General features: G+C 40.4%; 1 protein-coding gene across 3 annotated transcripts; it reads right to left on the bottom strand.

Moving 5' to 3' along the window:
- Window positions 1-601: 601 nt before the first annotated feature.
- Window positions 602-13,373, bottom strand: ncapg (non-SMC condensin I complex, subunit G). Of its 3 annotated transcripts, none has more exons than XM_029443252.1 (22): window positions 13,243-13,373; window positions 12,844-12,956; window positions 11,593-11,832; window positions 10,938-11,166; window positions 10,412-10,557; window positions 10,188-10,272; window positions 9,687-9,879; window positions 9,447-9,596; window positions 7,686-7,826; window positions 6,666-6,789; window positions 6,321-6,410; window positions 4,954-5,142; window positions 4,728-4,838; window positions 3,901-4,020; window positions 3,443-3,679; window positions 3,154-3,335; window positions 2,675-2,840; window positions 2,296-2,463; window positions 1,706-1,829; window positions 1,389-1,445; window positions 1,214-1,280; window positions 602-1,098 (listed from the first exon to the last, which is right to left on the bottom strand). In XM_029443252.1, exons 2-22 carry the CDS (start codon window positions 12,949-12,951, stop codon window positions 972-974), a joined length of 3,054 nt encoding a protein of 1,017 aa, XP_029299112.1. In that variant the 5' UTR covers window positions 12,952-12,956; window positions 13,243-13,373; the 3' UTR covers window positions 602-971. The 3 variants fall into 3 exon arrangements, with proteins under 3 accessions (XP_029299112.1, XP_029299128.1, XP_029299120.1); XM_029443268.1 differs by having other exon boundaries at window positions 1,398-1,445; XM_029443260.1 differs by having other exon boundaries at window positions 13,260-13,361.
- Window positions 13,374-15,137: the final 1,764 nt, after the last annotated feature.

Raw genomic sequence — 15,137 nt, 5'->3', positions numbered from 1 at the left:
GTATAAAACAACTGCCAGGTTCCAAACCTGAACCTGAACGGGTTAGAAACTGCAAAATTAACTCGTGTCCACCTGCCATTGGCAACTGAATGTTGAAATTTTACAAGCCACTCAATAGTTAATTGTTTTTTGGCTGCCGAGTGAAGCAAACCATTTGCAGCACATTTTACCAGCATTTAGCTGTTGCCAATTTCCAACCCTGGTTGGAAACATAACATTTAATTTGCAAAGACCTGTGTGTGAAATACTGGATTTTCACCTTTTGGTGGATCTGAAGGTTAAACATTAAGAAACATCACTTTGTGGAATTGCTCACGACTAGGGTTGTAGCGGCGGATTTATTGTGCTGTGGACATTTGCTTATCTACAGTATTGAAAACTGACATAAGTGTTAGTTAAAGGTAGACAGGAGCAGGCTGTGCACCTGCAGTACATTTTAATTATTAATCATAGGACATTATTTGAAAAGCTACTGTCCTATGTAGCAGTTAATTGAGCATACTATAATGCTGCTAACATGCTTTAGTTATAACATTATAGGTAAATGCTATTTTTCAGGTTTATAATGCTGATCTGGTGTGATAATGAAAACAGGACCAGCTTTAGAGACATTTCACTTTAATGATTAAAATGACAACTTGAAACAGAAACATACAGAGATAAGAGGTGAGCTCATTGTAAAGGCTCGAAGTCAGACAAGGTTCAGTTTCATTTACTGAAACTAAATGAATTTTACTATAATAAAAGTAAATAGCTCCGAAAGTATTTGTGAACCTGAAAAGTTGTCCAGGATTAAATGAGTATGTATTGAATTAAGTAGTATATGAACTTAAAACTGCTCTGCTTAAAATCAGACTACAGTGTAATATACAGAACTTAAATCTCTGTATATTAAACGGTAGTTCTTGAACACCCCTTAAAAACAACAAATATAAATTTCCATTTGTGCATTAACTGTTAACCCGACACGTCTACGACACATTAGCCTCCTGGTTAATGAGGGTGTTGAGGTCCAGCTTTGTCTTCTCGAGAGCTGCAGTCTTGGCCCTCCGTGAGGAACGCAGCAGAGGAACCGACTCTGGAACATTTTCTCCATCACTGTATAATAAATAAAGTGATGGCATCACATCATGTAGACTCTTAGTTATAGATATTTAAAGGGAAGTCGTCCCGATTCGTTATGTGCCGACAGAGTTAACTGAAAAACGCTCACCTCTCCTCTGATGACTCTGTCCTCCTGCTCGGCTTTCTGCCTTTGGCTGTGCAGACTTTCCTCTGACCTGTGCACACAAACGCTCAGGTTACCTCACAGTGCTGAGTCAACTCCTTGACTCAGGTAGACAAGAGCTCTAAAAATATAGTGGCAGTTTTAGATGAGTATACAGAACCTGTATTACTTCTTTTGGCTCTCTTGGCAGATTTAGATGGATCGTCCGTTGCGGCCTCTGGAAAGATGGGAGACAGAAAATTCATATTTTGCAGTTCCTCTCTGTGCTAGCTGGATTCTCGTTTGACAGACACCGAATGGGATGCAGAGGCATTTTTAATCCACTTAGCAACATTGTGGTAATAAGACATAATCCTTTAACAGGAGGAGTCGTCACAAGCGTGTGAGGTGTAAATCTAGTTAGACACAGGCTCTGTTACGGACGCTCAGCTGGATGTCAGGTTGTCTTTTCTACAGTCACTGTGTTTGCCTATGTACCGTCTGCATTGACATCCAGAGGTTGCAATGCGCTGGGGCTGAGGAGCTCGGCCTGTTCTTTTGAGTCCACTAGCTGATGGACCATTTTCTCCAGAGCACGGAGACAGACACGATCCTTCACCTCCTGAAGGAAGGAAAGAAGAGGAGAACTTAAACATCAGGTCACGAGGCCGATATGTACATAACACAGTACGAGAGGCTGTGTGTTATTATCCATTTACACTTTGTACAGACGTTCATGAGCCTTTTCACGACTCCTGACTGGTGATCCCCTGACATTTCCTTAAGCGCCATTATAAAGTGAAAATGTCCATTAGATGGATTGCCAGGAAATATGGTTCACACATTTATGTATGTAACCCTCAGTTAAGAATTGTAATAAGCTTGGCAATCCCAGATCAAAATTCCGATGTTTGTAATACTTTAGTTTATGATTAAATACTTGCAAAACTAATAATAGTCACACCAGCCTCAGAAATGGTGCTAATTAGTATGCACTAGGGCTACAACTAACGATTATTTGATTAATTGTTTGGTGTATAAAATGTCAATCACAGTTTCTTAAAGTTTCAAGGTGATCTTGGATGTACCTGTACAAGCTGCTGCAGCAGCGTCTGCAGGTCTTTCTTGACAGTCTCATCTCTGCTGAGCTCCAGATTGCTTAGAGTCTTGGCATAGAGCCGCACCTCAGGGGCTGTGGGGTCCTTCAACATCTCCCCACACATACGCACCGCCAAGTAGTCATGGACACACACCTCCTGAAAGACATATGCAAGAAATAGCTTACTCCAACGATTGTGAATTAAAGCTCTGCATGCTCCAACGTGAACTCAAGCATTCAAGAGAACAATTTGCATCGGTGTTGAAGAAACGAAAATGCATTTGGGGGGGGAAGAAAGCAATATGATGAAAAGCTCAGAAGGCCAATAAAAAAAATAATAATAAAAAAGGAACTCCGTAGATTCTCACCTCCGTGTTAGTTGAGGGCTTAATAAGTCCACTGGGACGAGTCAGCTCGACAAGCAGCTCGACCACATTGTTAATATCCACCTCAGCTAGTGGAGAGGTGGCTGGAGCATTCATCAGAGTCCGAACAGTCGGCAGGAAACCCTCCTCCACGACCTCCTGGTGGACCCTAACACACACCAAGAAACGATAATAAATAACTTCCCCTAGGCAAGTAATCATACCAGTAATATCCAGCGTGCTACCTCAGCACACAGTAGCTGGTGCTCCTTTTATACAATGTCTGGATACAATACAATGTTTTTTAATGTAACCTTCTTAAACAGAAGACAAATATCTGCATGCAAAAGCGAGACAAAGTATTTTCTATATTTCTATTCTAACAGGAGGATTTGGGGAAAAAACACACGTGCAGTCATTTGAAATAAACCACATAGCTCATGGTTTGCTTGTGTGCATGTGTGCATGTGTGCATGTGTGACCTGCTCTCGCGGGCGTAGAGCTGGAAGAAGACACCGAGGCAGTGCCGCAGTCGGGTGTCGTCCTCCGTGACAGGATTGTACCAGAGCAACACCAGACGGGAGAACATCTTGGCACTGGAGATGCGGCCGGTGTACATTAGTTTGGCCAAACCCTCTGCTGTCTCTGTACGCAGGTCAGACACCTACACATGTTAAAGACAGGTAATTAAATAAAACGGTCTTTGGCAACTTTTCATCGGGGAAACCTAGATGCATACTTGTGTTTATTAAGTAAATATTTCAGCCTCACCTCACTGTCCAAGAACTCTGAAAGCATCACAAGTATACTCTGTGCCGTGTCCTCCGGTGCGTCTGCCTTCTCCTCGGTCACCGGTGCATCCTCCTCCTGTCTGTCTGGGGATAGGGAGTGCAGGGCTGTCTGAGTGGCAGCTGTTTCAGAGAGCAGCTGGAAGCCAAACAGCAGCAGCAGGTCGATGATGGCCCGCAGAGCACTGATACGGATCTTTACCTCGTCCAGCTGAGCAATCTGAAAACACACACGGAGAACTTTACAATTTTAGTAGCGGCAGTTTGCAATTCACGTCTGCGTTTTTGAGGTCAGTGAGTTTTACCATCAGCACAGGGGGATACCACCAGGTGTGTGTTGTATGTTTTTCTTTTTGTGATTTGTGTGAATTGATTAAGATGAAGAATGTTTATAGATATATTTGGATGTTCGGTGGATAAAACAAACGTGCATGACATTACCTGCAGCAGGAGGACCATGTGGGTTTTGGCCAGCTCCTTGCTGTGCAGAGTGCATGTTCCCAGACACACCACGGCCATGTTACGGACGGCAGGGTGAGCGTTTGCTATACTGGGAAGGATCTAACAGAGGTGGAGAAAATAGTTACTCCCTCCATACCTCCACAAATGTTTGCCAACATACGATGATATAATCAAACAATAAGCGAATAATCACAGATGATTCAAAGGTTTCATCAAAGAAGGTAAAAAAGGCTTTTGATGTCATTAAAAGAAATAACTATAATCGCAACAAGAGTTAAAAAAGCTAAGAGCCATCAGAGTGTGACATTATAATTATATATATAATAATTTTTAAACCAATAACTTCGTAAGAAAGGTTCCGAGCTGTGAGACAAGGCGGCACAAGGTTAGAAATGCCAGTGAAACAACATTGGATCATTTCACACAAGCAATCTGCATCCCTCCCTGTGTTTTATATAAAGATGATATAGTCTGGTGCACATTAACTACACTTATCTCCAACTAGATGTTAAGGACTGAACGCATCATATTTCAGCTTGTGTGATACTGAACATGTATGCTGTCCAATCAGAGGCGAGAACATTTCAATAGAAGAGATGTCACTGTCACACACACACACACACACACACACACACAACACACACACACACACACACACACACACACACAACACACACACACACACACACACACACACACACACACACCTTTGTTCTGACACTCCCGACTGTTTAAAGCTTGTGATCTGTACATCTACAGTAACATTAGTGAAGAATGCTGATGATGTGTGCAGTGTTGGTTCGTACCAGTGAGGACATTAAGGCGCTGATGGTTGGACCAATTCGTGTCTTGAAGCTCATCTGCTTCAGCAGTTCTGCACACATCGTCAGACACCTCAGGAGAGTCTCCGGGTCATTCTGGAACAACAGAAAAAACAGACAGGCGTTAAGACTGTTCCACGTTTTAATTCCAGGAGGAAAATAAATAAGTAAACAGGGTAAATACTATTAAATGACAAGTAAGGTCGCGTACCTTCTCACTGCGGATCTCCTTGTCGGCCGGCTCGTTGCTCTCTGCGACTTTCTGGATGATCTGGTTCCTGCTGTTCTCGAGCTCTGTGATGGAGTCCTTAAACTCTGCGGCACGGCTGAAGTCCTGAGCGGCGATACACTCCTCCAGGGTTTCTTTAGCCTCCATGATACGCACCTTCACCTCTGCTAGCTGGAGGTGGGGAAATGAACAGAATAGGAGAGAGTCATTCCTCAGCTGAAGCTACACTCCAGAGGATTCTTGACTGTTGAGATGGGCAACTGCAGCTCCATTTACAGGAAAAACAACAACACCTGGGGCTCTGGGCCAGGCGACAACCCTCTACATGGAGAGAGAGAGCAGGTGCATAGAAGGGATGGAAGTTAAACACCTGGGGGCAAGGATTAACTGTTTCCGCAGCTGTTTGGTCTCAAAGATATTCCACACTTGTAGTGTTTGTTGAGAGATGAAGGAGAGAGTTGAATTGACAAAGTTGTGAGCAATCCCTCTGTGCCTATTTGTGTTCGCAGTTAACCGACTCTCACTGGAGGTGCAACAATACTTCCCCCACAAAATGTGTATGTGTATATAAATGACTCACTTCGTGTTGCCTTGAATTCCTTAAGACAAATGTAGTGTTTTAAATAGTACGGTTTTATATATATATATATATATATATATATATATATATATATATATATATATATATATATATATATATATATATATATATATATAATATTGCATGAGATCTGTGAGTTTGTAAAAGGATGTTTTGATATAGTTGCTGTTGTAAAACATTTACTTCAATACATAAAAAAGGGTTTTCTCAGTTTTTTGATTCTTCGTTCACCGTGGAGGAATGCTAGAAAAACAATGTTTTCTTCAATGAGTCAAGGTAACACGTGGTGAGTAATTGATATACTTATGGTCATTTTGTGGGTCAAGTATTCCTTTAAATAAGAGGAAATAAATCTCATAAAGAAAACAGATTTAAAAAAAGAGAAAAGTACAAAACCTGGAGAGGCAAAGACCAGATTGCCTTACATGATTATGCACTTTCCACCTCACTTAAAACATGCCTTGCCTCCAAATACAAACCATCTGCCAGCTGGAGGTACAGAGGGGTGGACAAATAGAAATAAACAGAGATGGAATATAAATGGAGCACAGAACAGAGAAGACTTAGAAGAAAAGAAGATAGTTTAGGATCAATCTTTCTGTAATAATGTTAACTTTTCTACCAAATACATCGAGAAATGTCCCAACATGTGGTGCTTTCATCCATCCAAAAAAACAGTGGGGTATTTGGAAGGGAATACTGAATCTAATTGCTCCTGGATGCTTTCAGTTGGCAGACTGTTGCCCACCTGGACCTGCTGCCGGCGGCTCATGTTCTCATCCACTGGCTGACTGGCCGTCATGATGGGCTCCCTCACATCGGAGATGATTTCTGCCACCTGTTTAACACAAAGCCAGCTCATTTAGACACCAATCTCAGTGGTAATGATACCGCCCCTTTACATTTTGGAAAATCTCAAACAAAAAAAAGACCTTTAGTAGCATGGGACAGTTTAATCCATGCCTCCTCCAGCATAATAACCCATAATCATTTCTGCCCAATTGGTCAGTCAACTGAACGTATGAAGGACATTGATCTATGCATTCCCCTTTGTGTGTGAAAAGGAAGATAATCTCTGGAAATTGTAACTTACTGTCTGTATGCGTCTGTGGTCATCAGGGATGAGGGTGAGGAGTTTCTCAGTGAGAAGGGAGACCAGGGAGGAGGGAGTGTGTGGAAGAGCCAACATCTCCTGCAGAACAGCAAACACACGCTTCCTACAGAAACATACAGCATAACCAGTCTGACTATAAACAACACCTCAACAAGCTGATGGTGAGATTTGGAAAACTGGACAAAATTAAGAGGTTTGCCAAGCAAAACAAAGAACTGGACAATAAACTCTTTCAAATGACACTAGATCTCTTACCAAACTAAATGAACACATGCTGCAGATGTCAGTACTTTGTCTGAACCTCACATTTAAAAACAGATTAGCTGCAACAATCAATAACATCCAACCAAATAGTTAACCAACAGCTGACAGTCAGTTACTTTAACTAGATCTGAAGCGTTGAGTCGATTGATTGATTGATTGATTAGTCAAATTAAGCATTAGTTAAATCATTTCAGTCATTGTTCAAGAAAAAAACGTTTTGCATATACAATTAGTCATTTCATTGAGAAAATGATAATAATCGTTTAATAAGAATGGTTAGTTGCACCCCCACACTGTTCATACTCTAAATCAGGACAACAGACAGAAGTGAGTCCACACAGATAAGGAAACTAATTGCATGAAACAATGTAGCACATTTATTCTCGTCGGCCCTGAAAACAGAATGACTCATTTGTCTTTCCTCCTTCTAAGACCCGTCTTCCATCACAACTTCCTCACAAAATGATCCAAACGAGCACTTTCTACCTACGAGTCCTCAAAACCTCTTACTGTCCCATCCAGTCTTACCTCCTGCTCTTAGTAGCTGAATAAACTAGCCAACGCGTCTCCTTTCCTCATTTAGAGCTGCCGTCCATCCATCCTTCTCTCTCTGTCCCACTTCTTGCCTTCCCAGTTGATGTCCACAACGTATTAAGGTGAATTTGTTGCGTGCATGTTTCCCTCCCACAGCATCAGTTTACCATTCTACCAACACAACTCTGCTCCTCTTCTTACCTGCCGCCCTCCTCGTTGGTGTCCAGACATCCGATGAGGTGGATGAGCTGCTGGGAGATGAACTCCTTGGTCATGACGAGCTCCAGCTGGTTAAAGTCAGCCCTCTGTTCCTCTGACAGCAAAGGCACGGCCTTCAGATACCTGCAGCAGTCATGGTCAAGAGTTACACAACTCAGATTAGATAACGCTGACCTCATGTATCAGAATCACAGCAATACATCTCAGAATAAATACTACAATCGTATTAAATACAATGTTGTAACGCTGTAGGTGGCGAAACACTGCACCAGCTCTACCTACAACAAGCCACAGCGACCTACAGCTTTTAGACCACTGAGAGACTTATACAAACCAACTGGTCACTTATTTGAAACAAATAAACATGTGTATTTTATGAGCAGATAAAAAAGGTAAAGCGAGCCAGCAAATTTAATTAGGGAGCATTTCACACGTCAGCATCACATGCATTAGGCAGGTGGTAAAACAGCAGAATGCTCCAGATGTAATGCATAGAAAGGATGACATTGGAGTCCTGGGATTTATACTGAAGGTCAGATTTTGTTGAAAGAGACGGCATCTCGTGTTGCATTGGAGAGACTTACAGATTTACATCTACAAGGAGATTTTGATAAAGTGTGGAAACCTTTATTTTGAAATTGTTAAGTGTTTCTTTGTTGTAGTTTTTGTTATCTGATGCGTTTTAATTTGATCTCCTTGTTAAATATTATGTTTCTTTTGCTTTGATGACTACGAAAACCACAACTACATGTTTCATTGTTTAGTTGAATTATTATTTTTGTCTATGTGTGAAATACATGAAAAATTAAATTAAAAGAAAAGAAATTTAAGTCATATTTTGGAGTCAATACAAAGATTATAAGCAACACATTTACAGTAAGTTCAGTGCGTAATGTGCAGCTTTGCAGGAATTTCTTAACCTCAATCACGATGACCAGTCTCCAGATGAATGTTAGCAAAACTAGATCTCTAATAAAAGAAACATTAATAGCTGCTACAAGACCACTGAGCATTAACAGGAGTGTTTGTTTTAGTTTAAATGCCACACTTAATAACTAGCCAGGTTAAGTTGAACACAAGCAATGAGTTGGCCACACAGCTACATACAGAAAGAGCTCCTCTGAGAACACGGGACCTCCATTCAGATACCTGGGTAACAACATGAGCGTCATAGCAACTGTGTTAGGTGTTCTCAGCATCACAAAGTAACTACACCAAATACTTAAGACTATAATCAAGGCTAAGTTAAAAAAAGTTCTTTCCTCCTGTTCATACGGACATTAAAAGATGCCTTCATGAAGCGCTTTTAATATAAATGCTGCTATTCAGAACTTATCTTACATTATGAAGCTTTGTTAGACAAATCAAAGTAAGTATCTTCCAAAGTTACAACCTTTTTAGTAGATAATTCACTCTTTCAGTTTCCCCATTCTGTGTTTTTTTAAAGATACCTGCTTGATTTGTTTAACCTATTCTGCTGAAGAAACGTATTAACTTTGAATACAGTGTTAAATGTGTTTTTGCATGGAAGGAAAGGATATTTTAATTAATTAATTAGAACAACCTGTTTTAGTATTCATATGGGCACCTGACTATTGTTTTTAAGACATACTTAAAAATTGTGAAACCATCTCTTTTTAACTACAAGAATAAAATCACTATGCAGAGCCTGCTGCCGCTGATCTGCAGTACGGCTAAAATATTCAGCTGACAGCAAGAAAACTATAAATGTAATTCTCTCACCCGTAAAGGAAGTTGGCATAAGTGGCAGCGTCTGGTAACACTTGCTCCAGCATTTCATCACCTTCGTCTCCTTTAGCCTTGATGAATTCACACAGAGCTCTCCAGTAAAGCACATTCTCACAGGACAGAGAGTCCACTGGGATCAGCTTCCTGTTGAAAACACAAGTAATCTGTAATGTCAGACATTTTACTAATATATGATGACATGCGAGCGCCAGAGAGACGAGGTTTGAAGTGTACCTGTTGTCGAGCTGCACTCTGTTCTGCAGCAGCTCTTCAGTAAGTTGGCCTTTGAAGATGGCTTTCAGTGTGTCCAGAGCTGTTTGGGCACAGTTCTCTACGTCCAGCCTGTGGAGCAGCTCGATGATGTTACCATCCACCCGAAGCAACCAGGACGGCAGTACGCGAGAACAAACCATCTCCCTGACCGCTTCTACAACACACACAGCAAGTCTGACATATTAAATGGGCACAATGACATTTAGAGCTAAAACTAAAAATCAGTCAAAAAATTTTTTGCTGAATTTCAAAATATTGAAAGACTTCAGCTGAGGCTGTGAAGAACTGCAATGGGCTTTTTCTTTTTTATTAAAATATTTGACATTTCATAGATTAACCCATTAAGACAATGATTGAACAGTTTAACAATGTGTTTTTGTTGTTACAGCTTTTGTTTACTGAAAGTGCAGGCACTTGAGAAATGGGTGTGAATGTAATGACACACGTAGGAATAATTATTACCTGAGGTGTCACGGAGACCCTGCTGCAGGAGACTAACTCTCTGTGCGATGGTCAAAGCTTTAATGTGAACTTTGTCAGCCAGAACCTTAAAACAAAAAGATAGAAAGTTCAAACCCCAATTCACAACGTTTAACAAGAACGAGCGTTTAGTCAGATCAAGACAACTGTGTGTGTGTGTGTGTGTGTGCGTTTCTGTGTGTGCGTGTGTGTGGATTTGTGGCTACCTGGTAGGCTAGTTTGCGAACATTCTCTTTGACATCCCGGGTGCGTTTGAGTACTTTGGGGAGGGTGCGCGGGGACATCGCAATGCAGGAAAGAACGGCACGTCGCACCTCGGCATTCGTATCATTTTCCAGAATCAACAAGTACGCTGAACAGTGAAAATAAACAGTTTGAGGGCCATCGACAAAGAGAAAGATACAAAAACATACATTTCAAATGACATAAAACAAAAGCTAAATCAAAAAGAAGGGATTAAAGACTATACCAAGAATACAAGGTCATGACATGAGCGGGAACACCCACTTACACTGAACATGTGTCTTATAGCACCACATTTAGATTAAACAAGGATGTGTCAAATTTGGTTATCAAATAAGCAACATATTTTACAGTTGAACAATGATAAACATTTTCTTAAAAAGACAAAAGCATTGTTACAAAAATGTTTTCAACAACTAATGATATTATAATAGTGTGTTCTGGCAAATCAAAAGATAAAGTAGGCAGGTAGAGAAAAAACAAACAAACCATTGATGGTTGGACAGTCAGCGTCCTTTGGCTGTTGTAGACGCGTCATGGCCAAAGCAGCCTGAATCCTCACATTGGGGAATTTGTCAGTGACACGGACCAGCATGGCCTGGTGGATGCGATCAAAGAGGTCGTCGTCTATCTGGGCATTCTCCGCCATACTGCCCAGCAACTTGTTGATCAGCTGGCACACACGGAAACGCACCGCATGGCTGCTGGCTTTATGAGACTGAAGAAGAACAGAAAATGTAACAGTTTGGGAGAAGAAGTGGAAAAGCGAGACATAGGATTGGGGAGAAACAGGCCGACAGGAGTGGACATTAATTTAAAAAGGAAAAAAGGACAAGCGGGACAGAGAAAAGGATGTTGCAAACCCCAGGAAAGTGTAGGAGTTAGAAACAGATGGAGTCCAACAGGAAGAGAGAGGCGACAGATGGGACGTGACAAAATCTGATTAAGAGGCAGCAGACACATCAATCACATCCGGGCTTCTCTGTACAGCAAATGCTTACAATTAAGTCAGAGAGGTTTTTGTAGGAAAATTATTGGGAGATTTAAAAAGTTTGTTGCAAATGATGAATATGCATCTGTCAAGTTGATCTCTTGTAATCATAGAACAAACAGTGTGCAGACACTCATGTAATAATGTTTATACCTCCAACAGGAAATTGAAGATGAAACTCAAAAATGGATGATCATCCTCAGCATCATCTTCTTCTTCTTCTTCCTCCTCCTCCTCCTCTTCTTCTTCTGTTTTAGGTGGAGACTGGAAACTCGTGGCAAACCTCACGACAAACTCTATGACATTTTCAACTGTAGGTTCACGCTTGTAGATAATCATGGCGTACTTCAGGTAGTGGACAAACTCCTCATGAAACAGTGTCTTGTCTTCAAGCTGGTTGAGGAGATGGAGGATGTCAACAACAACAACAACAACAACAACAACAACAACAACAACAACAGGTGTTAGCCAGGGGATGAGAACCAGGAGAAACAATAGTTTTTTGGTTTTTTTCCATCGGAAATGTGCTATATGCGAAATCAAGTCATGAGTTATAGCAATATTCATTCACAACAGAATATATAATATAAATGTTCTTTATAGAAACAACATTATTATAAAATACACATTATAAAGTGTTTCACAAAGGCAGCAAAATAAAAACAAAAAAGTCCTAAATCATCACATTTAAAAGAAAACAGAAATAAAAAGAAATATGTGTACAAAACAATATTGTGTGTGTGTATATATATATATATATATATATATATATATATATATATATATATATATATATATATACACATATACATACACACACATACACACACACACACACAAGTAGAATAGGAAAAGAAAACCATCTATAAAAAGGAACTAAAAGACATCCAGACATATCAGGTCATGAGGTTAGCTTACTGTTCCAGGGGTCAAAACAAAACAAACAGAGAACCAGCTTTCAGTTTCTATGCATCACTATTTGGAAAAACACGTCCAGAAAATGTTAAATCTGATCCAATTTAAATACTTTTAAATTGCGGATTAAAACTTTTGTTTGGCAGAATTGCCATTTCCTTTTCTTAAATTATATGTGGGGCTATATATTTTAAAGAATCCCCTTGCACTATAACTTCACTCTCTTATTCTTTCGTTTTAAATCCTGTGTATTTTCATATTGCCTTGTGTTTAATGTCTTAAAGTAAAACACTTTATATGGTCCTGTTGTTGAAAGATGCTTTACAATGACATTTGCACTTCCTATTTATTTTATCATAATAGCCTTTACCAGAAACAACTTTTTTCTCCACATTGCAGACATGTGAGTAAGCGTGGAGAGTCAAAAGTACACACTGTAGAGAGTAGCTACGTAAATAAAAGTCTCACGCAGCACCACAGAGCTCTTACCTTGTTGTAGCGGCTGTTCAGACTTGCCACCAGCTTTGCCTTGTTATTGTGGCCCTTCTGAGCGCGTTGAAACGCCTCCTTAATCTCCGTTTCATTGTCTGCAGTCATCTTTCCTTCACAGAAAAACAATTTAGGAGTTAGAATAAGTCAAACAACCGCATAAGCTTTCCTCACTGTAGAGCCTAACGTTTTAAGTGGATGCTAACGGCAGCAGCCTGTTTGTCTCTCGTGTCTCATTAGCTACAAGCCCTACCTCGATCCAACTCCCACTAAAGGGGAGCAGAAAAACAACGTAACCTAGCTACGTCGAGCGGAATAAACTTCCCTAGAGACACTTTAAATTATCTTTTATGAGAACATTAAGGCAGACGTTCTATTATATAGCATAATTTAACTTACTGTTACTGTAAATGTACCTTTTCTTCCGCTTTTTTCTCGCAACACTGCCGCCTGTTTTTAAATTCAACTGCGGTGTGTTCTCGCGAGAACTAGAATGGGCTTACTACGCAGTGACGTAAACAGCCCATTTCCATGTGCCCTGAGCCTTGCTTGGCAGGCGGCTCTATCGGTCAGGCTCACAAAGTAATAGAGCTGAAATATGTAATTGATTAAGCTTTTTTTTTCTCTTTTTTTTAAAGCAATACATGGAAAACATTTCTGAGTAATAGCTTCTCAAATGTGAAGATTTGCTACCTTTCTCTGTTGTCATTGTAGACTGGATATCTTTGTTTTTTTGACTCTAAGTCGTGAAAAACCAGAAAGCTTGATGGGCATTTTTCACTGTTTTCTAATTACTTGATTAATTGAGATAATAAATAACAGATTAATCTTCCTTGCACGCCTAAAAGTCAAATCCTATTTTTTTAAAGGTTCAAATTGACTTTTTTTTGTATCTGGTTTTCGTTAATAGTGGTAAAATATATATTAAACCAATTAAAGTTCTAATAATAATAATACACTTTATTTGTACAGTACTTTTCCAAAAATGTTACAACGTGCTTTACAAGATAAATAGCAGACAAACAATTATTAAAACAGGAATCTAATTGAGGAAAGATTCAGGGGGGGACTCCTATGCACTGCACTCTAAGGCCACCCAGAAAGAATGGACGGCGTGAGACCAGATATAGTTTACAACAATTGATTTTTGTGATTTAAAAACATACAAAGAACAAGATAATCATGTGGTCTCATTTTGGCTGGATGATTTTTTTTTTTTGCACTAATCTGCTAATATTTCATATCCCACATTTAAGCCATATAGGTCATTAGTTTGCAACATTTATGTTGGTGTTGGGATGTCCAAGGCTGCAGCTGCCGGGCAGCTGTGGATCGTTCACAGCAGGCAGCTTAATCCGAAGAAAGGGAAGAAACAAGCATCTCCACAGGCGGACAGGGCGCCTTTTGCGGCATCAACAGCATTCTATCTCTGGAAATCAATTTAATATAGAGAGTACTCTGTCAGGCTTCTGCTTTAGACCTGCGTGCATGTGGGCGTAGGATTATCTGAGAAGTGTATTATCATATTAATTATTTATGCTGGTGGAGGCAGTCTCTCCATTAGTCTACACTTGCCATGTCATGAGCCAAAAAGATGTGAAAAATTGGCTTCAGTGCTTCTGGAAATCCATGGGTACAAACATTGGGTGAACTTAAGACATCTAAGTGCTTTCCGGAGAGATGCAACCCTATGTAAAAACTGCTTAAACATTCAATGGTCAAACTATAATTAATATAATAACACCAAAAAAAAAGTGGAGTGGAAGTATAAAGGAGCAGAAAATGAAAATACTCAAGCACAAATACCCCAACAATGTACTTAAGTACAGTACTTGAGTAAACGTTCTTATTACTGTCCACCACTGGTTTGGGGATAGACCTATGCCCAAGCAGGCGTTATAGTGGAAGAAGGCAGGCAGGCGGGCAGGCAGGCGGGCAGGCAGGCGGGCAGGCAGGCGGGCAGGCAGGCGGGCAGGCAGGCGGGCAGGCAGGCAGGCAGGCAGGCAGGCAGGCAGGCAGGCAGGCAGGCCAATTAATGATTCTGTCCAGGTGAGTAGTGAGAAGAAGAGAGGACAAGAGGGCAAAGGGGAAACAAACAAAACCAAAGTACCCCAAGCACAAGTCACTAATACTAAAAGGCAAAATAATAATAACAACACTCACACCAGGCAGGCATGTGTCACGGAGGAGGAACCGTGACATTATTATCTAATCTTGTGAACATGTGTCATAAGGCCTCAGTATGCTTCAATCAAACTAGGTCGTAAGATGGATACACACACAGTCTCTCTCCC

Source organism: Cottoperca gobio, chromosome 1, assembly GCF_900634415.1.
Source record: "Cottoperca gobio chromosome 1, fCotGob3.1, whole genome shotgun sequence".
Taxonomy (NCBI): Eukaryota; Metazoa; Chordata; class Actinopteri; order Perciformes; family Bovichtidae; genus Cottoperca; species Cottoperca gobio.
This window is presented reverse-complemented; position numbering and strand designations above follow the sequence as displayed.

Coding starts and splice junctions, on each gene's coding strand:
- ncapg (XM_029443252.1), bottom strand. CDS start 12,951: ATGACTGCAGACAATGAAACGGAGATTAAGGAGGCGTTTCAACGCGCT. Junction 4,839..4,953: donor AGGAGATCCGCAGTGAGAAG/GTACGCGACCTT, acceptor CTGTTGTTCCAG/AATGACCCGGAGACTCTCCT. Junction 3,680..3,900: donor ACATGGTCCTCCTGCTGCAG/GTAATGTCATGC, acceptor GTGTGTTTTCAG/ATTGCTCAGCTGGACGAGGT.